Source organism: Myxocyprinus asiaticus, chromosome 5 (genome assembly GCF_019703515.2).
Source record: "Myxocyprinus asiaticus isolate MX2 ecotype Aquarium Trade chromosome 5, UBuf_Myxa_2, whole genome shotgun sequence".
NCBI lineage: Eukaryota > Metazoa > Chordata > Actinopteri > Cypriniformes > Catostomidae > Myxocyprinus > Myxocyprinus asiaticus.
The window spans coordinates 4,968,399-4,995,831 of NC_059348.1; the positions used below are offsets into that span (position 1 = coordinate 4,968,399).

The window sequence follows — 27,433 nt, forward strand, 5'->3', positions numbered from 1 at the left end:
AGCTAATCTGAAGGCCACATGAACTTTGGAGGTCTGTAGTGATTGACTCTGCAGAAAGTTGGCGACCTCTGCGCACTATGCGCCTCAGCATCTGCTGACCCCGCTCTGTCATTTTATGTGGCCTACCACTTCGTGGCTGAGTTGCTGTCATTCCCAATCGCTTCCACTTTGTTATAATACCACTGACATTTGACTGTGGAATATTTAGTAGCGAGGAAATTTCACGACTGGACTTGTTGCACAGGTGGCATCCTATCACAGTACCACGCTGGAATTCACTGAGATCCTGAGAGCGGCCCATTCTTTCACAAATGTTTGTAGAAGCAGTCTGCATGCCTAGGTGCTTCATTTTATACACCTGTGGCCATGGAAGTGACTGGAACACCTGAATTCAATTATTTGGATGGGTGAGCGAATACTTTTGGCAATATAGTGTATATGTATGTATGTATGTATATATGTATATATATATATATATGTATGTATGTATGTATATATGTATATATATATATATGTATGTATATATGTATGTATGTATGTATATATGTATATATGTATATATATATATATATATATATGTATGTATATATCTATATATATATATATATATATATATATGTATATGTATATATATATATATATATATATATATATATATATATATATATATATATATATGTATATGTATATATATATATATGTATGTATATATGTATGTATGTATGTATATATGTATATATGTATATATATATATACAGGTGCATCTCAATAAATTAGAATGTCGTGGAAAAGTTCATTTATTTCAGTAATTCAACTCAAATTGTGAAACTCATGTATTAAATAAATTCAATGCACACAGACTGAAGTAGTTTAAGTCTTTGGTTCTTTTAATTGTGATGATTTTGGCTCACATTTAACAAAAACCCACCAATTCACTATCTCAAAAAATTAGAATATGGTGACATGCCAATCAGCTAATCAACTCAAAACACCTGCAAAGGTTTCCTGAGCCTTCAAAATGGTCTCTCAGTTTGGTTCACTAGGCTACACAATCATGGGGAAGACTGCTGATCTGACAGTTGTCCAGAAGACAATCATTGACACCCTTCACAAGGAGGGTAAGCCACAAACATTCATTGCCAAAGAAGCTGGCTGTTCACAGAGTGCTGTATCCAAGCGTGTTAACAGAAAGTTGAGTGGAAGGAAAAAGTGTGGAAGAAAAAGATGCACAACCAACCGAGCGAACCGCAGCCTTACGATTGTCAAGCAAAATCGATTCAAGAATTTGGGTGAACTTCACAAGGAATGGACTGAGGCTGGGGTCAAGGCATCAAGAGCCACCACACACAGACACTACAGTTGTCGTATTCCTCTTGTTAAGCCACTCCTGAACCACAGACAATGTCAGAGGCGTCTTACCTGGGCTAAGGAGAAGAAGAACTGGACTGTTGCCCAGTGGTCCAAAGTCCTCTTTTCAGATGAGAGCAAGTTTTGTATTTCATTTGGAAACCAAGGTCCTAGAGTCTGGAGGAAGGGTGGAGAAGCTCATAGCCCAAGTTGCTTGAAGTCCAGTGATAAGTTTCCACAGTCTGTGATGATTTGAGGTACAATGTCATCTGCTGGTGTTGGTCCATTGTGTTTTTTGAAAACCAAAGTCACTGCACCCGTTTACCAAGAAATTTTGGAGCACTTCATGCTTCCTTCTGCTGACCAGCTTTTTAAAGATGCTGATTTCATTTTCCAGCAGGATTTGGCACCTGCCCACACTGCCAAAAGCACCAAAAGTTGGTTAAATGACACCAGTGGTGTTGGTGTGCTTGACTGGCCAGCAAACTCACCAGACCTGAACCCCATAGAGAATCTATGGGGTATTGTCAAGAGGAAAATGAGAAACAAGAGACCAAAAAATGCAGATGAGCTGAAGGCCACTGTCAAAGAAACCTGGGCTTCCATACCACCTCAGCAGTGCCACAAACTGATCACCTCCATGCCACGCCGAATTGAGGCAGTAATTAAAGCAAAAAGGAGCCCCTACCAAGTATTGAGTACATATACAGTAAATGAACATACTTTCCAGAAGGCCAACAATTCACTAAAAATGTTTTTTTTATTGGTCTTATGATGTATTCTAATTTTTTGAGATGGTGAATTGGTGGGTTTTTGTTAAATGTGAGCCAAAATCATCACAATTAAAAGAACCAAAGACTTAAACTACTTCAGTCTGTGTGCATTGAATTTATTTAATACAAGAGTTTCACAATTTGAGTTGAATTACTGAAATAAATGAACTTTTCCACGACATTCTAATTTATTGAGATGCACCTGTATATGTGTATATATGTATGTATATATATAATGTATATAATTTCCGCTGTTTTATGAAATATAATCACTTACAAATAGTTTAATATTAGAAATATATATTTCATTCAATCATTTTCTCTCCTAAATCCCACTCTTATTTTCTGTACATTGTTTTATTATTCACTATACATCTGTGATTTTTTTTTTTGTGTTCGTGTAAAGCATTGAAAAAGGAAACACATCATGTGTAACACCAATAAAGTGCTTTGAGATTGAAAATTGAGGATGTTAATATTCAGGGAAGATCGACACCTAAATATCAGTGTGATGTGATTTTGTTTTAAATTTTTTTAAATAAGATGTGTCAGATTGACTGGCTGGAGCCACAGACCAATGAGAATTGAAGAGATTGCCAAATCTTTTATCATGTTACTCTATTTTTCTTATTTCTGTCTTATATATATTTGTGATTCGTAATTTATTCAACATGCAATAAAGAGGCGTCTGTAAGTATGTTCTGAAATGTAGGTGTAAAATACAGTAAATCAGTAAAGAATGAAAAAATATGCTGGAAAATATATTAAATATGAAAAATATGAAGATGAATACAGAAATGTAAAATGTAGAGCAAAAAAGCTTAAGGATGTTATCCTTTTAAACTCGGATGGGCCCGCAAGAAAAGAAAAAAAAATCAAAATATTAATAACTACATTCTTGACCAACACAAAAAGGAATCATTTGCACATTTGTGTGCATTCTTGTATGTGAAGACTCTAGGCCTCTAGAGGTGGCAGCTGGAGTTGAGGTGACACTCAAGCATCAATTGAGTGCTTGTTTGTTGTGCTTCATAGCCCCGTACTCTCGATTTCAATCGTGGCGCACCATACACTACGAGATTTCCTCTGTAGTCGAGGATAGTTGGCTCAAAAATATCAAACATGTTAATATAATCCTCCAAATAGTTGGAATCATATTCAGAGGTTATAATATCAGAGTCAGTATCCGTCATTAACATGATTTTCTGTGAAATCTGAATATGACAAGTTCACATTGGAAAAGACTAGCACCAACTCAGCCTGAAATTGGGGCTAAAATCTGTGTTAAAGTCATGTAGTGTAATCCAGGCTTTAGGGGGTGTGTTATTCCAGGAAGGAACAGAGAATCTCACCCCAGTGGCCGTCTGCCAGAGGAGGCAAAGGAGGCTGAACCTCCTCAAAAATGTATTCAGTATGAACAAAACAACAAAAATGATCAAATTCATAGTTTTTTTTTTTACTAAATTTTTCTTCTTATGTGCATAACGGATGCCTATAAAAATATATAGTTTCTTATATTCTTTTCATACGTGTTTTCATACAGTTTAACGGTTTTAACAATGTGTTTCTTTACTGTAGAAACATATTCAGAGGTATGGAAAGCGCCGACCCTGCTGGAGACTATTTTAAATGAACTACCATATTGTTTTCTAATATGAGAATTGGGATTATAATTTGAAATATTTGTAATATTGTTTGAATCATATAAAGACAATTGTCAGCATTCCCCAGTTATATAATGCCAGCTGTTTGTTTTATTTCACTTTTTAAAGTTAGTGAGTTTTTTATTTGCTTTCCAATACTGTGGTTATACAAGAGGAAACTATATATCCATATTCTTCTCAGAATTGCTTGATGAAGTTGAGACATATTGATAAAGTTGGTCATTTATAATAAAACATTTTCTTAAAATTCTAGGTGTATTATGAAATATAACAAATCAGGTCATCAAAATATTTTCTCACAAATAGTTATATAATAGAAAATATATATTGCATTTAATACTTTTTTCTCCTAAATCCCTTTCTAATATGTGTGCAGTGTTATATTATTCATTATACATTCATGATTTGAGAAATAGGTATTGTAGGAGGACTTTTATTTTGGTTCTGTGAACCATTGTGTTGTTGTGACGTCATAAGTCTGCGACAGCGACTCGTCGGTCTCAGTTGCAGGTTTGTCTTCAGCATTTAATGTCATTAAAACGATGCAAAAAGTTCAAGCGTGTTTTAAAGCTTTACAAATGTGTTTTCATCATGGTAATATTATTAGGATAATTTTGCATTGGTATGTGAAGTGCTGATAGTTGGTCTCTCGTGGATGTTTTTGTGTTTGTGTAAAGCGTTGATAAAGAAAACAAATCATAAGTAACACCAATAAAGTACTTTGAAATTGAACATTGAGGATGTTATTATTCAGGATAGATCGGCACAGTCAAATATCAGTGAGGTGATTTTTGTAGATAAAGACCCTGATAAGTGTCAGATTGGCTGAATGTAGCCACCGATCCAAGAGAATTCAAGAGGCACTTAGTCTTTATTATGTAACTTTATTTTTCTTTCTTCTGTCTTTTTAACGAGGGGGCTGTCAGTTGATATACACATATCAAAATGTATATACTGTATACATAGAGAGACACACACACACACACACACCTATATATATATATATATTAGGGCTGTCAAACGATTCAAATATTTATCGCGATTAATCGCATATATATATATATATATATATATATATATATATATATATATATATTATTATTATTATTTGTTGTTGTTATTCACAATTCATCACAGTATCTTTATAAACATGAGTGGACAAAATTTGCTTCATCCAGATATATTTTTTCAGTCGTTTACACAAAACCTACCCCACCAACAGCGTTTTATTTGTTACACTCTCTGTTGTTCTGCAAAATACACCTGAAACATACATTTCACCCCTTAATTACACACATGCTCAATGTCAGCAGCTCATCGGTTCTCAGTATGTCAGACACCTCTGAAAGAGGCGATTCTCAGTTCAGTGTACTGTTGACTCGAGAAAAAGACGGTGTGTTTTTTTTTGAAGCAGCACAATACGGCGGTACTTGAACAAAAATGAGCTGCATGGTCGAGATGCCAGGAAGAAGCCAATGCCACAAAAAAGCCCGGTTACAATATGCCCAACAACACCTTGACATGGCTCACAGTTCTGGCACATTGTAATTTGGAGTGACGAGACCAAAATAGAGCTTTATGGTCACAACCATAAGCGCTATGTTTGGAGAGGTGTCAACAAGTATTGTGCTCCTTGAAACAACCACACCGTCTTTTTCCAGAGCAGCCTGTATTTCTCCTGAGGTTACCTGTGGGTTTTTCTTTGTATCCCGAACAATTCTTCTGGCAGTTGTGGCTGAAATCTTTCTTGGTCTACCTGACCTTGGCTTGGTATCAAGAGATCCCCGAATTTTCCACTTCTTAATAAGTGATTGAACAGAATTGACTGGCATTTTCAAGGCTTTGGATATCTTTTTATATCCTTTTCCATCTTTAAAGTTCCATTACCTTGTTACGCAGGTCTTTTGACAGTTATTTTCTGCTCCCCATGGCTCAGTATCTAGCCTGTTCAGTGCATCCATGGGAGAGCTAAGAAACTCATTGACTATTTATACACAGACACTATCTGCAATTTAAAAAGCCATAGGTGTGGGAAATGAACTTTTATTTGCCATTTAAACCTGTGTGTGTCACCTTGTGTGTCTGTAACAAGGCCAAACATTCAAGAGTATGTAAAACTTTTGCATGATCAGTCATATTCAAAATTTCACAATTTCTGCCAGGGTATGCAAACTTTTGAGCACAACTGTATATTGGGCTTCTTCGATAAGCATAATTGTAATGGCAACAGAAATATATGTTCTTAATGAACAGATTTGATTAGAAGACATATGTGAGTAATGTGACTGCAGTTTAAAACTTAAATAGGCCAAAATATATAATTAAAATATGGTTAACAAAGGAGATTAGGGTGAGAGTGTGCAATGAGCGTTTCACTCTTTCTCTCTTCCTCCTCCTCTTCTTCCTCCCTCCAATGGATGATTTAAATAGTCCTAGTCTGTTTACATGGCAGTCACAAATTGCATGATGCATAATTATTTTAATTATTTATTTTGGCCTTAATTATTAAGTTTTATACTGCAGAGTCACATTACTCACATATGTTTTCAGTAAGAACATATCTTTCTGTTGCCATTACAATTATGCTATCAAAGAAGCCCAATAAAACACTATACTGTGTTATGCGTCATGTAAATTTAGATCTATCTTTAGACCTAATTTAAACCAATCACGTGGCGTGCACAGACTGCAGAGACTGCCTATTGATTTCAATGTGATTTTTTTCAACACCTTTTTTTGTCCTCTGAAATTGTGTACAATGGATTTCCAATTATCAAAATATATTAATATAATTTATTAAATGCCCCTTTGTATCTGTTGCATTTAATGGGTTTAAGAGTGGTTCTTAGCTCTAGTTAATTTACAAGCATTTTTACGTGATACTTAGATAACAATGCTTTTGGGAAATGTGCTGTAGGAAGTACAATTTAAGTGCTACTAATGTTCAACTTAAAGCTTCGGGAAACCCAGCCCAAGCATCACCCACGCAGAGTGGGACTGTGCGAACATCTGTCTGGTTGTTTCTCCAGAATAAATTCAGTTCATAACTGCTGCAGTGTCCGGATCCCAATAATAAATTCGTGCTGATGTGCCAAAAGATGACAAAGGATTTCTTTGTTGCTAAATCCTAAACTAAAATATTTTAAGTAAATTATCTACATCCATTTCTTGCATTAATGAAGCTGCTTGCTCGGCATTCTATCGCTGTGATAGTGACGTGCTGTTTCTGGTCAATTTGACTTCATTCTCAAAATGTTCAGACTTTAATCTCATAATGCTATGACTTTATTCTCGTAATTTTTACTTTATTTTCAAAATATTACCACATTAATCTCATAGTGATATGACTATTCTCATAATTTTGACTTTATTCTTAAAATAATACAACTTCAATCTCGTAAAGCTACGACTTTATTCTCGAAACTTTGACTTTATTCTCAAAATATTACAACTTTAATCTTGTAATTTTTACATTATTCTCAAAATATTAGGGCTTCATTTTTCGAAATCTTAGATTTTTTTTTTTTTTTAAGGTGGCACTAAAACGCCATCATAATATATCAATTGACAGCCACTTGAATCTAACATTTATTTTTAATGTTGGCAGGTCTGGTCATCGGTAACACACAGTGATTGTGAATCCACTCCCAAAGCAATTCACCAATAAACACTCTGAATATTGCTGTCATCTTTGAATTGAAGAAGAGTTTCCAGAAGAGCAGGACAAACTCCAAGTGTGTCAACCATTTCTGACATACTACTGCAAAGATGGATTTTATTAAAGAGAAGAGAGAAGACATGAGTTATCAAGAACCACACAGAGTGAAAAATGAAGATACTGAGGAACAAATAGGTTTGTGTCTATTCTTGATTCAGGGCGATATGGCCAAAAATACGATCAATTTTTTTTTCATATCATTCAATATGAATATTTTTCACAATATACATTTCATACCATTAATGGGGAAGGAAATGCATTCCACATGTTTGTTAGACATCAAGAATGAATGTTAAGAGACCTTTTTTTTTTTTTTTTTACAAGTAAACCCTTAGTGTAAGCTAGAAGCTACCTTTAACGTATACACAGTTTAGGATTTAATCCTACGTAAGGCATATTTTCGCCAATTTCATCCTCTTCAGCAGATGTTTGACTCAACTTAAGGATTTTCTTGTGAAGCTGGCAGTAATGTACCAACAAACACTTTTTCCGGACTTTGCCAGTGCTACACAAGTGAAACGGGAGAAATTCAAAGAGTGTAAGAAGTTACTTCACGCACAGGATGTGAGCTTCGCATTGCTTTACCCGACTGACCTGAGAATTGATGCCAAGGATGGACGTAAGATTTTCGCTTGCCCACGTGTGAGTGGGTAACTCTGCCCGCACTGAGTCAACAATATAGACTACACATCATACATTTTGCTGATGCAGTCTGAGAGGGTTTGTTATTCGGTTGGTTGCCCACTGTGTCTCTCTCTCTCTCTCGCTTTTTTTTCTCTCTCCCTTTATTGACTTATTGTTGAGTTTATTTGTTAATTTTGGGGGTTCAATGATGTTGTATACTGGGGCCTATATAATTGAAACTGCTATGCGCAGTAACATAAACCGCATAAAGGTACGGTTTATGTTAAAAAAAGAAAAGAAAAAAGAGGGGAAGAAAAAAAACACTGGACTGAAGTAATCTTGTAGCAGGAGTGTCGCGGAAACTCTTGTGAGCGTGCATGTACCGTCGGATTTCCGGGGGATGGACGCCAGTTGTTATGCACGTGGTTGAAGCGCATCTTTTTTTGTTCTGTGGGTTATTGAGGATTTTATGGTTACATCAATGTTGGATAGTAGGGCTGCAACTAACAATTATTTTGATAATCGATTAATCTAACAATTATTAGAAAGATTATTCTACTATTCTGCGATTATTGCACCGATTAATCATTAGCTCCTAACCGATTATTGAGCTTGTGCCCCGACTTAAAAGGTTGTATTAAACGTGCTTACTAACAATAAAGAGGACAAAATCATCTTTTAAAAATACCTCTAAATGACATTCACTGAATTAAAGGGAAAAAAATAATTTTTATTAAGTTTAATTCTTTAATTTTTTTAATTTAAAATTGTCTAAAAATCCTTAAAACAAGATACATTTACTTAAGCAACATATAAGATATTTAGACTTTTTTGTTCACTTCAATCCATCTTTCTTTAACTCTCAAAAAAAAAAAAAAAAAAAACTCTCTCTTAATAATAAAGCTGCATATTGCCAATTTTCTTCACGATAAGAAATGCACAGTGACATATATTATGATTCAATAAGTTGCGAGCCATCACGTTATATGTATGTATATATATATATATACACACACACACATATCTAGCTGCAGCGAGCACGCTCGAGGGACGAGTGTCCCCGTGACAGAGTGTGCCTCAGCCAGGTGCAGTTTCAATCTCTCCCCCTTAGATCAGGACATTTGCGCAACTCATAGAAGAGGCGCTGACCGCACATAGAAATCCCAGTTTTAGAGTTTGTCGTTATTTACATGATCTGCTTCTGTATTATTTGAACTTTAATAAAGCTATAATGCATTAAATATAACTGCATTTAAGATGTAACGCTGGAGTGTTTCCTTTAAAGACACTCAACACACAAGTTTTGCTTCAGCAGAGCGGCCGCTCCAGCTCCACTTATTCCACAATGAGAGAGCTTCTGTATTTACTTATTTTGTATTTTTGCATTATAATTCCCTCATACTTTGCGGTCTTCATCACCTGAAGCTGTTTGGAAAGTTTAGAGTGCATCTGGACTGTGAGCTGTGTAATTCTTCCTCTCCTCAGTCAGGCGCGAACTGCAGTGCTGCTCTCGCACGTCATCATGTGATTTTAATGTGATCTCATGGTACATTTTTTTTTTTGTCTAATAGTTTCAGCCCTATTGGATAGTGGTCTATATAATTTTGCCTTGAGTACACAATTTTTCTTTGCATGTCATTTTTTCACACTAATATAGGTAAAATGTTTCTCTCCACATGCAGGGATGGATTACCGACCGGGCCAATTGACTACCAGGGGCCCTTGACTACCCAGGGGGCCCTTGGCGTTCCCCCCGCTTGAAAACCCATCAACAATGAAAACGACTTTTGGGACAGTTGCTATGTAAAAATAAATGGTGGGAGGGGGGCCCTTGGAGATAATTGTCCCCGGGGCCTTTGCAAGTCATAATCCGTCCCTGTCCACATAGAATGATAATGGGCTGGGGCACCCTACAAAAGGAAGGAGTGATGCAAAAGTGTGTAGACCCTTTAAAGCAACGTTGACACCTCAGAGGATGTGTAAAAATCTTGGTCTTACAGATATTTGGAGACTTCTGAATCCATCTGGGAGGTATTATACCTTCTTTTCATCAGTTCACAAGATTTACTCTAGAAAATTATTATTTTTTTTAATCCAAGTCACTTATTCTTTTTACCATTGATTGCATCAATTGGGAACATTTTAGTTTCAGATAATGCTTTGGTGTATTTAGAGATGTTGCTGCAAATAGAGAAAAGAAAATCATATACAGTTGTGCTCAAAAGTTTGCATACCCTTGGAGAATTGGTAATATATGTACCATTTTTAAAGAAAACATTAGTGAGCAGGCAAAACACATTTCTTTTATTTCTTATGGGATTCATATTCAACTGTAGGTTATAACAGAATGGCACAATCATAAAACAAAACATGGCAACAAAGAAAAAAATGAAATGACCCCTGTTCAAAAGTCTGCATACCCTTAGTTCTTAATACAGTGTATTGCCCCCTTTAGCATCAATGACAGTGTGCAGTCTTTTGTAATAGTTGTCTATGAGGCCCCAAATTCTTGCAGGTGGTATAGCTGCCCATTCGTCTTGGCAAAATGCCTCCAGGTCATGCAAAGTCTTTTGTCGTCTTGCATGAACTGCATGTTTGAGATCTCCCCAGAGTGGCTCGATGATATTAAGGTCAGGAGACTGTGATGGCCACTCCAGAACCTTCACCTTTATCTGCTGTAACCACTGGAGGGTCAACTTGGCCTTGTGCTTAGTGTCATTGTCATGCTGGAAAGTCCAAGAGCGTCCCATGCGCAGCTTTCGTGCAGAAGAATGCAAATTGTCTGCCAGTATTTTCTGATAACATCTGCATTCATCTTGCCATCAATTTTCACAAGATTCCCCATGCCTTTAGAGCTCACACACCCCCAAAACATCAGTGAGCCACCACCATGCTTCACAGTGGGGATGGTATTCTTTTCACTATAGGCCTTGTTGACCCCTCTATTTTGGTCTCATCACTCCAAATTACAGTGTGCCAGAAGCTGTGAGGCATGTCAAGGTGTTGTTAGGCATATTGTAACCGGCTTTTTTGTGGCATTGGTGCAGTAAAGGCTTCTTTCTGGCAACTCAACCATGCAGCTCATTTTTGTTCAAGTATCGTCGTATTGTGCTCCTTGAAACAACCACACCATCTTTTTCCAGAGCAGCCTGTATTTCTCCTGAGGTTACCTGTGGGTTTTTCTTTGTATCCCGAACAATTCTTCTGGCAGTTGTGGCTGAAATCTTTCTTGGTATACCTGAACTTGGCTTGGTATCAAGAGATCCCCGAATTTTCTACTTCTTAATAAGTGATTGGACAGTACTGACTGGCATTTTCAAGGCTTGGATATCTTTTTATATCCTTTTCCATCTTTATAAAGTTCCATTACCTTGTTATGCAGGTCTTTTGACAGTTCTTTTCTGCTCCCCATGGCTCAGTATCTAGCCTGCTCAGTGTATCCACGTGAGAGCTAACAAACTCATTGACTATTTATACACAGACACTAACTGCAATTTAAAAAGCCACAGGTGTGGGAAATGAACCTTTAATTGCCATTTAAACCTGTGTGTGTCACCTTGTGTGTCTGTAACCAGGCCAAACATTCAAGGGTGTGTAAACCTTTGATCAGGGCCATTTGGGTGATTTCTGTTATCATTATGATTTAAAAAGGAGCTAGAAAACTATGTGATAATAAATGGCTTCATATGATCACTATCCTTAAATAAAAGACAGTTTTTTTTTTTTTTTTTTTGCATGATCAGTCATATTTGCAAAATCAATGCCAAAATTTCACAATTTCTGCCAGGGTATGCAAACTTTTGAGCACAACTGTAGATGGCATTTTAATACATCCCTTCTACAGTACCCAGCATTTCAACAAATGTTAAAGACAGAAGTTAATGTTTATGTAGAAAACAATTGGTCCTCAGTGTCCTCTGTGGGTGTGCATGGAAGGCATTTAAGGCAGTTCTTAGGGGGCGGATCATACAATATGCCTCACTCATTAAAAAGATCAAAGCACAGGAATTCATGGAATTGGTAAAGATTATTAAAAGTGCTGAAACAGCACCGAATATCTTCCTATGGTCTTACAGAGTTGAGTCAGCTAAAATATAGGCACAATACTATTTTGTCACAGAAGGTAGAGTTTTGGTTTTTCAGGGCAAGACAGACATACTTTGAGTCAGGGGATGAAACTCTTGCCAGAAACAAAAAAAGTGAGAGTTTTTTTCCACCATTCCTTTGGTTAAGTCTACTGGAGGCATTATATTTACTTCTGCCGCAGATATTAATAATGTCTTTAAAGAATTCTATTTTGATCTTTATAGTTCCACATCTTTGTCTACTGATAAGGATATTAGCAGCTTCGTAGAGCCATTAGAACGTCCTAAATTGACGAATGATAAAAAATACTTTCTTGACACGGATATTACTTTGGAGGAGATTGTAGAGGTAATTAAAGCCTTGCCAACAGGTAAGGCACTGGGGCCAGATAGTTTTGGCGCAGAATCTTTTAGGCCTTATATCACAGAATTGGCTCCATTTATGTTAGAAGTTTGCACAGAGTCATTAATGAAAGGTGAACTACCGCCAACCATGACGCAAACCCTGATCAAAAGACAAAGACCCAAATTAATATCATCCAATTTCCCTGATCCAGTTAGATGTAAAAATATTGTCTAAAATTCTGGCTAATCGACTAAACACAGTAATTACATCTCTTTTACAGATAGATCAAGTGGGGTTTATTCATGGTAGTAGTTCTTCTGATAATATTGTACGTTTTATAAATATTATGTGGTCAGTAGCAAATGATCAGCAAGTGATGCTGCCATCTCACTTGATGCCGAGAAGGCATTTGATATGGTGGAATGGGACTATCTTTTTTAAGATTTTGGAAATTTAAGGGTTTGGGAACACTTTTTTGGGGTGGATTAAGTTACTCTATAAACAACCGTCAGCGGCAGTGTGAACTAATGGATTAATTTCAGATTATTCTTGTCTTGGTAGGGGAACCCGGCAAGGCTGTCCTCTCTCCCCTTTGCTGTTCTGTCTTGCCCTGGAAACATTAGCAGCCACAATAAGAAAAGAGGATGAATATCCGGGTATTGTAGCAGAAGGGGTGGTGCACAAAAGTTTACTCTACGCAGATGAGATATTATTATTTGTGTCCGACCCTAGAAGATATATGCCTAGCCTTCACAGAATCATTCATTCTTTCTCCAAATTTTTAGGATACAGGGTGAATTAGTCTAAATCGGAAGCTCATGCTCTGACAGCATATTGCCCCTCCACAGCTTTCCAATCTGGCGACTTTCAATGACATAAGCAAGGTACTAGGTATTTAGGCATTTTATTTCCAGCAAATCTGAGAGATTTAATTAGAGTTCATTTTGACCCATCAACGAAAAGTTTCTTGTGCGATGTTGATAGCTGGGCTTCTCTACATTTGTTTATGGCTGGGAAGGTCAATACTATAAAAATGAATTGTGTCCCCAAATTCTATTATCTACTGCAGTATCTCCCCCTAGACGTTCCTCTTTCTCATTTTAAACAATTTGATAGAAGATCTAAGTCTTTTATTTGGAATCGTAAACGACCTTGGTTGCATTTTAGTAAGTTACATTGACCAATTGACAAAGGAAGTTTAGGCCTCCCCAAAATTTGTTTTATTGCTATGCTTTTAATCTTAGGCACCTGGCCAATTGGTCTCTTCCACCAGAGAGAGCCCCTCCCTGGTACAACATTGAACAAGTGGTCCTTGCCCCAGTCTCATCATTGCAAAGTCTTTCTGTTAAATTGCCTAGAGAAGTAAAAATGCATCCTTTTATTTCACATTTACATTCAGTATGGACAAAGGTTTCTCTTATGTTAAATTCTGATACTTACCTAAATGTTTCCTGAAGTATATGGCTGAACCCCAAATTATGTATTAACAAGTCGCTATTCACTGTTGCTACTCTTGGTGAACTTTATGAAAATTGAGCTTTGAGATCATTTGAAAATATAATGCAGCAATTTGGGATTTCTAGGTCTCAATTTCTCTGGTATTTACAGCTGCACCATTCAATTTGTACTATTTTTGGTGGTAGTTCACAGCCTCCTAAGGCTGCACACACAGTTTGTATAGTGCTCACAGCTTTTGGAAAGGGTCATTAAGCGTCATTCCTCGTTGATTCAGAGTCTGGGTGATGGAGCCTTAACAGCTCTTAAGAGGTAATGGGAATGAGATTTGAACTTGGTATTGGAGGTTGGGGAGTGGGAAAGAATAAAAAAATGTTAAAACTATGTCTAGGGATGCAAGGGTATGCCTCATTCATTTTAAGATTTTGCATCGTTTCTACTGGACTCCCTCTAGATTGTTTAGGCTTGGCTTAAAAGACACACCTACCTGCTGGCGATGTCATTTGGAGGATGGAGACATGGCCCATGCGCTGTGGTTCTGTGCTAAGATTCAAGAATTCTGGGTAAGAGTGCAGAATTTTATCTGTGAGGCTCTAGATACTCAAATTTAATTTTGCCCCTGACTATGTATATTGAGTGATGAGGCGGTTATTAAAGTAGGTGACAAATATACAAAAAGCTGGGTCCAAATTAGTGTAATGATTGACAGACAGATAATTCTTTGAGGATGGAAGTTAAAAGGCGCCGCCTCATTTCAAGAATGGTTCATCGAATTGGGCAGCGTGGCAGCATTTGAAAAGATGTCATATAAACAGCTTGGCAGATTAGATGTCTATGGTAAGAAATGGGACAAATACTTGACATTTCTGGAAAGCTCTTAGTGAGAACCATGTGGAGAGAAACATGATTGTGATTGAATTTGTAAATTGTATCCTTTAAGGGGACGAGAAAGTGCAATTTTGTAACATTTCCTCTCACTGTCGTGTTGAATATCTCTGGTGGGGGACCAGATAGGAACCTGACATTTTCACCGATATACACTCACCGGCCACATTATTGGGTACACCTGTATATCTACTTATTCATGCAATTATCTAATCAGCCAGTCGTGTGGCAGTAGTGTAATGTACAAAATCATTCAGATATGGGTCAGGAGCTTCAGTTAATGTTCTCATCAACCATCAGAATGGGGAAAAATGTGATCTCAGTGATTTAGACCGTGGCATGATTGTTGGTGCCAGATGGGCTGGTATGAGTATTTCTGTAACTGCTGATCTCCTGGGATTTTCACGCACAACATTCTCTAGAGCGTGAAGAGAATGGTGTGAAAAAAATAAACATTCAGCGTGCAGCACTTCTGTGGGTGAAAATGGCTTGTCAATGACAGAGGTCAGAGGAGAGTGGCCAGACTGGTCCAAGCTGACAGGAAGGTGACAGTAACTCAAATAAACACACGTTACAACAGTGCTATAGCAACAGAAGACCCCTCCGGGTACCACTACTGTCAACTAAGTACAGGAAACTTAGGCTGCAGTGGGCACAGGCTCACCAAAACTGGACAGTAGATGACTGGAAAAACCTCACCTGGTCTGACAAATCTGGAATTCTGCTGAGGTACACAAATGATAAGCCCAGTGCAGCCTCAGTTTTCTGATCTTGGCTGACAGAAGTGGAACCCAACGTGGTGGTCTGCTGTTGTAGCCCATCTGCCTCAAGGTTTGACATGTTGTGCATTCTGAGATGCTATTCTGCTCACTACAACTGTACAGAAGTATTATCTGAGTTACCGTAGACTTTCTGTCAGCTCGAACCAGTCTGGCCATTCTCCTCTGACCTCTGTGATTAACAAGCCATTTTCGCCCACAGAAACTTTTTTGTTTTTAGCACCATTCTCTTTACACTCTAGAGACTGTTGTGCATGAAAATCCCAGGAGATCAGCAGTTACAGAAATACTCAAACCAGCCCATCTGGCACCAACAATCATGCCAATTTCTAAATCACTGAGATCACATTATTTCCCCATTCTGATGTTTGATGTGAACATTAACTGAAGCTCCTGACGCATATCTGCAAGATTTTATACATTACACTGCTGCCACACGATTGGCTGATTAGATAATCGCAAGAATAAATAGAGGTGTAGGTGTACCTAATAAAGTAGCCGGTGAGTGTAAGTCCTCTGTGGTAGCATTCTGCTGTAAACATTTTGAGTGTGAGATTTCACTGGTAACAGAGCTCGGGCTAGTAGAAATCTGGGGAAAAGCCTTTTTTATTCATGCATTTTCGGGAAATGAACAGATGTAATATAAGCATAATAAATAATAAAAATGAACAGTATTTTACAGTAATTATGTTTATGATTGACATTCCACAATTTCAAGCTACATGTTTGATTAGAAGCTGTGAGATCTCACTCAGTCTCTCGGAAATGTTATGGGAGCATCTTGTGGCAGTAGTCAACTCGGAGGTGTCAGTTTTCTGAGAAAATTTTTCATGGAAACCCACGCTTTGTCCTCAGTAGAAATGAATGATGTTCTTCTTACAGGTGGGTGGAAGAATTTTACAAACACAGTTTTCCTCGCTGATGTCCTCAACCAAGCCTAACCACCATCTGTAGGATCAGGGGACAGATTTCATCACTGCATGTTCTTCAAACTCTTGCGATGCAGATGTAAAGAAGCACCTGATAGTACTCCCTGATACTGCCTTAAAACGGTGACATTTTCTTGTACCCGGAATTCTCTCACACTTATTAACCTATCCTTTGAGTTTCAGTTAATGAAGTTCAGTTACTTACTCACTTTTGACGTAGATGTATGTAACCCCCTTAATCTTCTCATTGCAAAAGAGGAACATATGGAATCTCAAATTCAAAAATTTTATAGCAGAATGCTACCATAGAGGGCTTATATCTGTGTAAATTTCAGGTTCCTATCTAGTCCCCCACCAGAGATAATCAACCTGAAAGTGAGGGGAAATGTACAAAAATTGCACTTTCTTCCCCCGTAAAAAAAAGAGAGAGGCCTCAAACCTGAAATGTTCAGCATGCACACAATACTTACCTAGGTACCCCCCAAAAAGAGTCGAACCCTTCCCATTATAAATTGACCCTAAAAGTGGAACTTTCAGCAATGTTGATCATTAAATTAGGACTTAAGTTCTAAATCTAAGGAACAAAAATGTGCTAATGTTTATATATCTACATGTACCTTGTAATGTGCTCTAGAGATCCGTTTTTGTTCCAAGGAGCTAGGACCATCCTGAGCTGAGATATTGAGGTTTCCATCTATATAACCACAATTTGTCATGCACCATGACACAAAGCTGGCCGCTGTGGTTAAACCAAGTAAAATAAAAATTAAAAACTGGTGGTTTTGCAATACCAATACATAAATGTAATCACTCAAAATAAAAAAGAATAGAAAAATAAAAAATGCTCAAGCAACTTACTATGTTGGACCACTTGAGATGGATTAACCCCAAGTATTTTTTGCAACCAGTTTAAATATTCTGTCCATCATAACATTATTGTTCTAACAAACTCTGGACCTCTGTCAAACGCAACTGCTCACATGCCCACAAAATTATGTTTCATACTTGTTTTAAAAACATTCAGTCAGTGAAGTGGATAATTAGTGCATAGCAAAGAGGGTTGAATATCAGAAATATCCATAGACAGACAGTCGCTAACATTAATGAATAAACAATACAACAAGCATATTGTTTTACTCCGACTAAAATCTGTTTATTTGTATACAGCAAAGAGTTACATACATTATTAAGAGATGTGGATTATTTATCGCCTTTTACATGAAACAGAATATTAAAAACTGTTATTCACAATTACTTAAAGCAAATGCTCCAATTAAAACAAGCTCTAATACACCATGATATGATGTGTAAATCCTGAGCTATCTTCACAGAGTGTGTCTAGACATGTTGAGCGGCTGAAGGTAAATCGGGCGGCTGCTCCCTGGTCGTATTTCCTGCCGCATACAACCTCTGTCAGTGCGACTTGTAAAAAGATGCAACATTTCTGTGGGGTTTTTTTTCTCTCAACAATGTCATTTTGACTTTATTTCTGGAAAATATAGTAGTTGTTGCAGTACATCAAAGATGACATAGGACTTGACCATGTTGTTGTCTGCCATTTAAAGTTGAAGTATGTCATTTCTGCAACACTAGCGCAACCGAATGGAATTGCAAAAATAAACAATGTTTTCAAAACAGCTTTCCAAATACGCCCCTTATCTGCTGTTGTTCAAACAGTCAGATAGTCCCGCCCCCAACAAGAGTCTATGTGGGTCTCTCAAAACAAACAGAGGAATTTTTATAGTGCTTCAGAGACAGTGTTTACAGTTTTTGAGAAAATAAACCTATGAATGGCTTGCTTATAGTTCTCTGCAAATTAAGCTTGGGTAGAAAAAAGTATTTTGAGACTAAAAAAGTGACATATTTCAGCTTTAAACTGGGCTTCGCTTTAATTAGTTCACTTTCCATTTGACATTTGTTGCCCTTTAATTGTTTTTTGATCATTTGTTATTTTTATTTCAGACCTGATGCAAGTGAAAGTGGAAAGTCAAGAACTGGATGAAGTGGAGGAGAAACATCAGTATCAGACACCTAATAATTCTGAAAGGAATTCCTCACCAAAAACAATTAAAAAAACAAGAGCCAAAAAATCTTTAACCTGCCCTCAGTGTGGAAAGAGTTTCAAACAAAAAGTACTCCTTGTGAATCACATGAGAATTCACACTGGAGAGAAGCCTTTCACATGCCTGCAGTGTGGAAAGAGTTTCACAAAAAAAGGAAACCTTAAGAATCACATGAGAATTCACACTGGAGAGAAGCCTTTCACATGCCCTCAGTGTGGAAAGAGTTTCTCATGTTCAAAAGGTTTCAAATATCATCTGCACTCTCAGCACACTGGAGTAAAATCATTGAAGTGTGATCAGTGTGGTAAAAAATTTATTTTGACATCACACTTAAAGGCACATATGAGAACTCATACAAAGGAGAAGCCTTACATGTGCTCTATTTGTGGAAAGAGTTATGCATGGTGGCACAATTTTAAAGATCACCAGAGAATGCATACCGGCGTAAGAGATCATGTGTGCTTTGAGTGTGGGAAAACCTTTATTAGAGCTGACGACTTGAAGCTGCACCAAAGAGTCCACACAGGAGAAAAACCTTATACATGTTCACATTGTGGAAAGTGTTTCAGTCGGCTAGGAGCCCTGAAAATACATGAGAGAGTGCACACTGGAGAGAAGCCATACCACTGCCATCCATGTGGGAAGAGCTTTAGCCAGTCAGGTCAGTTATTGTATCATTTTAAAAAGTGTAATGGAAAGTTGCCACAGTAAGCAAAATTCCTCTTCACTTGCAATAAATAGTATGACATCCCACCCCCCCCCCCCAAAATGTGAATATTTCAATGGTGTTTCAATGGATCTTATTAAAGGAATAGTTCACCCAAAAATTAAATTCTCTCATCATTCACTTACCCTGATACCATCCCAGATGTGAGGGACAAATAAAGATTTTTAGAAGAAGAAAGAGCTCTGTCAGGTCCTTATAATGCAAGTAAATTGGTGCCAGCACTTTGACTGTCCAAAATCACATTTACGTCCATTTCACACATGATCTGTTTGCAGTACGTATGCAGTACAAATTTTTTTCAGTGCCCATGTTAACAGGTTAGAGCATGCAGACCGCACGCAGATAGAGCACAGCAATGCGTTGCAGGAGTGGTGCAGAAGCAGCAGTACAGCAATCATTTCCGCACTGAGTCTATTTTTGCTGTGCTGCACGTGCTGAATTAAAGTGATAGCGCCTTGTTCGTGGTCTAAATGAACATGGATTGAAACAAAAATGTAGCAATTTCACCATAAATGCATATAATTAAAGTCTACTGTGTTTCACAGTCACCATATGACTTTCAGCCCTGGGAAAGGAAAGGAAACCAAAACACACTATTACCAGTAGTTGCAAAAATAATAAATGCGATCAGAAGTATATCTAAAGACTTTTTCATGTGAAATACACTACACATTTCTGCAGAAAGCGGCAATCAGGTGACAGGCTGGTGCTGAGAGCTACACCTTACCTTACATTTGGAAAAACAAGACATAATGGATGACACTTGTCTCATCATGGCGGTGGAAAAACATAAAGTTCTCTATGACCCGCAGGATTTCTTGTATAAAGATTTAAATGCATATGAAGTATCCCATGTCGTATGGTTGGGGTTGGCATCAGTTCATCCTCTTAAGTCCATAGTAATAGACTGACGTTATGTCTGGCTGGCACCAGCTGCATTTAGTCATCATCACTCAGAAACACATAGCAGTGGAGTTCGACACCATGCAGGAATGGAGTTGGATCTGGCCGGTTCTGGTGACCTCGGGTAGGAATCCTGAGGTTGAGACAGGGATATAAATAGAATAATATTTTGCAGAGTTATAGATCATGATAAATGTTTCTGGTTCTGGCAGACCTAACGAAAGCAGCCTAATTGTGATTTGATGGATAAATTAGGTGTATGCATGGCTAAATAAATGAGTCTTTAGTCTAGACTTAAACTCAGTGAGTGTGTCTGCGTCCCGAACAGTGTTAGAGGGACTATTCCATAGTTTAGGAGCCAAATAGGAAAAGGATCTACCTCCTTTTGTGGATTTTGATATTCTAGGAACTATGAACAGGCCAGAATTTTTTGATCATAATGAACATGATCAAATAAATTGTGGTAGAAGGTCACTTAATTACTGCAGAGCTAGACCATTCAAAGCTTTGTACATAATTAATACGAAATTTAACAGGTAGCCAATATAACGACAATAAAATGGGGCTAACATGATCATATTTGTTGGTCCTAGTCATCACTCTGGCTGCTGCATTTTGAACCAATTGAAGTTTATTTATTGAACTTGCTGGACATCCTCCCAGTAATGCATTACAATAGTCTAGTCTTGAGGTCATGAACGCATTAATTCATTTTTCGGCATCAGCAGCAGAGAGCATGTGTCATAACTTTAGCAATATTTCTGAGGTGGAAGAATGCTGTTCTACAAACATTGGAAATTAGATTTTCAAAGGACAGATTGCTATCAAATATAACACCTAAGTTCTTTACTGTAGAAGACGATGTAACAGTACATCCATCGAGAATCAAATTATATTTTAGCGGCTTATTTTTTAGAGATTTTTGGTCCAATAATTTGTACCTCTGTTTTGTCAGAATTCAGTAGAAGGAAGTTTCTGGCCAGCCAATCTTTGATTTCATTGATACACTGCTAATTTGGAGAATTGTGAAATTTCGTCAGGTTTGAAGGAATATAAAGTTGGGTATCGTCTGCATAACAGTGGAAACTTATTCCACGATTCCTGATAATATCTCCCAGGGGAAGCATTTATAAGGAGAAAAGTAGAGGCCCCAAAACTGATCCCTGTGGCACTCCATACTTTTGTTTGATTTGACAATTCCTCGTTTACATAGACAAAGTGGTAGTGGTCTGCTAAATAGGACCTAAACCATGCTATTGCAAGTCCACTAATGCCAATGTAATTCTCAAGCCTATTCAAGAGAATGCCGTAATCTATGGTGTCAAAGGCAGCACTAAGATCTAAAAGCACTAGAAGAGAAATGCAGCCCCAATCAGATGATAAGAGCAAGTCATTTGTAACTGATAAGTGTAGTCTCTGTACTGTGGTGGGGCCTAAATCCTGACTGAAATTGTTCATTTATACTGTTTCTCTGTAGAAATGAATATAGTTGGGAGGACACTACCTTTTCTAGTATTTTGACATAAATGGGAGATTTGAAATCGGTCTATAATTAGCCAATTTTCCAGTATCAAGCTGTGGCTTCTTAAGCGGTTTGATAACTGCATTTTAAAGTTTCTTGGGACATGTCCTAAGGATAGCGAGTAGTTAATAATATTAAGAAGAGGTTCTGAGATTACAGGGAATACCTCTTTTAAGAGCTTAGTTGGTATTGGATCTAACATGCATGTTGTGGTTTTTGATGTTTTGATATGTTTTGTGAGCTCTTCATGACCTATGACAGCAAAGGATTGTAAAGTTGCTCGTGAGGAAAATTTTGAGACACTGTTTTCTGAGGTTCTGTGACAGGTGATTGCATAATTCCAATTTTATTTTTGATTATTTCAATTTTATCAGTAAAAAATTCATGAAGTCATTACTATTGTGCTGCTGAATATCTGGTTCAGTCGAGGCTTTATTCCTAACCAATTTAGCCACAGTACTGAATAAACACCTAGGATTGTTGTTGTTATTTTCTATGAGTTTGCTAAAACATGCAGACCGAGCAGCTTTTAGTGCCTGTCTGTAGCTACAGACACTATCCTTCCATGCACCATGAAATACCTCTAATTATGTATTCTATTTTCCGAACAGCTCTCTTGAGAGCATCAGTGTGATCATTGTACCATGGTGCTGGCTTTAATTTTCTTTAATCGAAGGGGGTTGACACTATCAAGAGTGCACTAGAGAAGACTGTATTTATATTTTCTGTTATTATTTTTTGTATAACAGCACATCATGTTTATATCATTTTATATAATATTTGTCATAGTAATATCATGTTTATTTATAAATAACATTCAGAAAGATTGAAAATACTCCTTTATTGGTATTAAAATAATTGTACACACAGCAGGCACTACATTAAGCAGCACATAACCTTTTCAAATGAATAATGTTTCTGGTTATTATATGTCAATTCAAGCATCAGTCTGTCTGAATTCCAAGATTGCCAGCAATAAAGAAAGCAAATATGGTGCAGTCTGCCGTGACTGATGTAGGTAGCGCAAGTGTCCGGCTTGACGGCTCTCTTTTCAACTCCTCCCCGACTGCAACTGGCAAATCTCGCCGATCGGTAAATCGAGATGCAGTTCATATTGAACTCACCTAACATGTTTTTAGCCAGATAACCAGATGCTGTGTACACTATGCACATGGTGCTTTGTGTCAATTATCTAACGATCTATGCATCCGATTACCTTATGTGTGGGCTTGTTTGAAAGATAATTGCCTCTATTAAGTATTTGCATAATATTTGTTCTATTTATTTTTAGTGAAGTTATAAGCGAAAACGCGGCATATAAGCAACAAAAAGTTATTTACTTTGTGGCTTACTGAGTATATGAGATCGATCTGGAACATTATTAGTGAAGCTATCGTTAGCGGTCGAAAGTATAATTCTACCTGAACGATAGCGTGGTGTAGATTGAGTAACATTAGCTGATCGTAGCATACAAGTGATGAGGTAATGGTCTGAGATGTCATCGCTCTGTGGCAGAATTTCTGTAGGATCAGCATCAACTCCATATGACAGAATTAAATCTAGCGTATTATTATGGCGATGAGTTGGTTCTGTCACATTTTGTTCTACTCCAAGAGAGTTGAGAATATCGATAAATGCTAATCCCAATGTGTCATATTCATTATCTACAGTATGTGAATGTTGAAGTCACCAACAATTAAGGCTTTATCCACAGTAACTACTAGAATTTGCAAATTCGCCAAGGAAATCAGAATAAGGCCCAGGTGATCTATATACTTTAGCAACACCCATTTCCTCTGAGTAACACCCAAAACTTCACTGTAAATTGTATCAACACCTCCTCCTCGACCCTTCAGACGAGGCTCATTTTTATAACAATGACCTGGGGGAGTAGATTCATTTAAACTAATATATTTATCCAGTTTAAGCAAGGTTTCAGTCAAACAGAGCACATCCCAACTATGATCTGTAATAATTTAATTTACAATTAGTGCTTTGCTTGAAAGATATCTAATGTTTAGTAGCCCTACCTTTATATGATGTTTATCTTCAGTTTTTTTTATTTTCAAGTTTTACCTTAATCAAATTTTTTCTAAATGATTTAGTGAGAGTTTTGTAGTTCGGGGAACAGACATAGTCTCTATATGATATTTAGGTGATACAGTCTCTGTGTGTTGTAGTTTGTGTGACCTGTGTGACGTCTCAAGGCAGCTAGCAGACATTCGGATTAGCAAGTTTTTTTTTTATCTCCAGTGATCTCCGGGCATCGTTAATGCCAAAATGAATAACGATTTTAGAAATTCTACGGGTAGAGTGGGGAGAATCATTTGGAAACCCTAACAGGAATGGGAGAGTGGTGTCACTTTGCTGAATGAGTATGCTGCCGAAACGTCACCCAAACGCCCTACAATTGGCTTCTGATTATGCTGTCTAATTGATTGTGTCTGTAATCTTTTGTGAATTAAAAGGAAGCCTGCACATAAAAGCCTTCTCAAGGAGACATTCAGTAGTTTCTGACTATTTGGAAGATGAATGAAAGGTAGGTGGGTGATGTATAAGCATATGGTTTCAGAGAATTAGGAGGCATGCCCCGAAGTGGCAGAGTCCCATTGTTTCTGTTAAATTGCTTATTGTTAATTATGACTTGGGTGTCAATTCTGGCTGGGAGTCAATGGCAGCCCATAAAACCGTACATAGGAAAATGATGAATTTTGGCACACTGATAGGGGTGGTCATGAGTAGCCCCCAGAAAAAACTTGGGGTTTCTAGGACAAACTCAATAACGCCACCACCAGACAAAAGTATCATGTATCCTCTGATTTATGTTTTCGTGAACTTTCCAATGGATCCAACCACTCCAGTCTCTACCCAGGACTCTGGCAACCATCTTGAAATTTGACGAAAACATACTTTTGCAAACTCATCCCACAGTGTTCATCGGATCTTTCCCAATTTTTTGTCAGAGCACCTTATCCATTTCATGCCCCTTTTTTTGTCAAATAAATCTCACATTATTACGGTGGTTCCTATTTACTATATCTTTCACACGGCTCCATAGCACTTGTTATGCTTTTCACTTTATCTCACCAGCTGTTGTGTGATATCCTCCACATACAATATGCGTCCTGCTTCAGTAAGGCGTTCTTGCATGCCGTTCACAGCATTCTTCAATTTGGTAGTAGTTTCTTTAATTGTTGAAACATCTGAAGCTACGTTACTCACTTTGCTGACTTAAGCGAATACAGTTTCCAAAGTTACACTCTGTTCCATTTGGAGGAGTACATTGTCGGATTTTGTCTCGTTGTTGCCCACATTCCTTTGAAGGATATTGAGTTGTTTGTACATATGCTAACGTTACAACCACCAGTCGGTTTAACGGAAAACTTAATTGCAGCAAATTGTAGTAGCACAATGCACCCAAAAACAGCATAATAGTGTTATTGTGAGAAGCCAAATAGACAAGTCTCAAAAAAGAGAGAAAAATGAGAGGTGCTAATTTCTGGGTGGGGTTGTAATGAACATCCAAACAAGGAAAAAAAGTGCGAGGTAATCAGTCAGTGTAAAGCATTTATTAAAACATTAAAAACATTAAAAAGCCAAAGCGTATTGGAAGACCAACTGCATTCGACAGCACATACAAGAAACACACACCAGTAGGCCTGTCATATTTAAGTGATCCTAAATATTAGAGCACATAGTACAAAATACCTGCCCCCGCACCCCACCATGTAAAAAAAAAGATAATGTTTACATTGTTCTGATGTCCTCACTATTTCATATAATCTCCATGTATTTTATAAGACCAACCTTGATTGATTTAAATGATGACTTAAAGAATTCCACGCCAGAGTTTTATTATTTGGGAACCACTGATTTAATACTCTTTAATGTTGAGTTATACTCTCACGGTTTGGAGTGTAATGATTATATAGTGTTCCAGAGTAAGGTATTCACCAGTGACCGTTGTATAGGACAAGACAAACTACAGATATGAGTTTGAATTTGAGGTCCTCCTCTCATATGAATGCAACAGAAATATCTTTTTAAAGATTTTTGTTAATAAAAAAAAATAAAACTATTTGGGAGTCCGTCACAGGAGGGAAGGACGGCTGAAGTTCCTCAAAAATGTATTCAATATGAACGTAACATTTAAATTGATAAAATTAACAGTTTTTTTTTTTTTAAATTCAACTACTAATGTGCTTAAACTTATATAATGTGAAAATATGTAGGCTATTTTATTCCTTTTTCTTCCATATGCGGTACCCCTGGCAAGTTTTAATCACTGCATTAATGTCAGAGGAGGCTGACAGCATCAAGACAAGGCTCCGCTCAGAAGGTGAAAGAAAGTGAAACTTAGCCAAATATCAATGAAATCCAAGTTATTGAAGGACCTCATATTGAAAAACTGAAGGACATTTATTCTGTTCAATGAACGAGCGGAGGATGGAGTTGCTCTTCACATGGTGAATTGATGTGTGCTGGAATGGGGCCTCCCAATGCATGATTGTTTTAATCCTGCTGTATTGACAAGTGTTGGGTTGGAGTTCGGAAATATTAAAACGCATCGTTAATTATCTAGATTAACAACATCATTCCAAGCCAACATCAAGGTTTGTATACAAACTTTATTAATCTAGTTTTAAATTGCATTGTCATTTGACTGATAAATGATATTCAGTCAGCTGTGTTTCTTTAGTGTTGAGGAAGAGTGCATCGACTCTGCTGGAGACCATTTTAAATGAACTACCATATTGTTTCCCACAAATCATAGATAGACAAGTGTTACCTTTTTCCCAATATGTAATGGCAGCCGTTTTTTTTTTTTTTTTTTTTTTTAAAGTTATTGAGATTTTTATTTGCTTTCCAACACTGGAAGCATCCTAGTGAAAGCTGAATTTCCATATTCTACTCAGAATTGCCTAAAGAAGTTGAGACATATTGATAAAGTTGGTAATTTATACTAATAACAATAAAAAAATTGAAATTATACATTATCGTGAAATTTCTAGGGGTTTTACAAAATTTACAAATAGTTTAATAATAGAAAGAATATTTCATTCAATAATTTTTCTCTCCTAAATCCCACTTATATTCTGTACATTGTTTTTTATTATTCACTATACATTTGTGATTTAAGAAATAGGGAGCTTAAGAGGACTTATTATTTTGATTCTCCGAACCGTTGTTGTGACATCATAAGACTGCGCCATCTGCTGTTGTTGTTGCAGGATTGTCTTCATCATTTAATGTGAATAAAACGATGCAAAACGTTCAAAAGTGCTTTAAACCTTTACAAATGTGATTTCAACATAGTACTGTTATTTAAATCATTTTGCGGTGGTTTAGGAATTGTTGATAGTTGGTCCTTTTTTTAGATAAGTGTCAGATTGACAGTTTGTTGATACAGACCCAAGAGAATTGAAGAGATTGCTAAGTATTTATCATGTTACTTTTTCTTATTTCTGTCTTTTTTTATTGTTATATTTATTTGTGATTCATAATTTATTCAACATGCAATAAAGAGGGGGCTGTATATACTGAGAAGTGTCAATAAACTTAAAAAACAAAAAGCAAGGAGGGTCAAATGTTTGGTATCATTTTAGGGGTCCG

The 27,433-nt window shown here is 37.1% G+C and overlaps 1 protein-coding gene across 5 annotated transcripts; it reads left to right on the forward strand.

Moving 5' to 3' along the window:
* The first annotated feature begins 3,878 nt into the window (after positions 1–3,878).
* LOC127440865 (zinc finger protein 239-like) lies at positions 3,879–27,383 on the forward strand. 5 transcript variants are annotated; one of them, XM_051697900.1, is made up of 5 exons: positions 4,243–4,294; positions 7,392–7,637; positions 9,809–10,157; positions 14,467–14,575; positions 18,568–27,383. In XM_051697900.1, the coding sequence occupies exon 5, from the start codon at positions 18,573–18,575 to the stop codon at positions 19,377–19,379; it is 807 nt and encodes a 268-aa protein (XP_051553860.1). In that variant the 5' UTR covers positions 4,243–4,294; positions 7,392–7,637; positions 9,809–10,157; positions 14,467–14,575; positions 18,568–18,572; the 3' UTR covers positions 19,380–27,383. The 5 variants fall into 5 exon arrangements, with proteins under 5 accessions (XP_051553858.1, XP_051553860.1, XP_051553863.1 ...); XM_051697898.1 differs by lacking the exons at positions 9,809–10,157; positions 14,467–14,575 and adding an exon at positions 7,928–8,121 and having other exon boundaries at positions 3,879–4,294; XM_051697903.1 differs by lacking the exons at positions 9,809–10,157; positions 14,467–14,575 and adding an exon at positions 8,006–8,144.
* Positions 27,384–27,433: the final 50 nt, after the last annotated feature.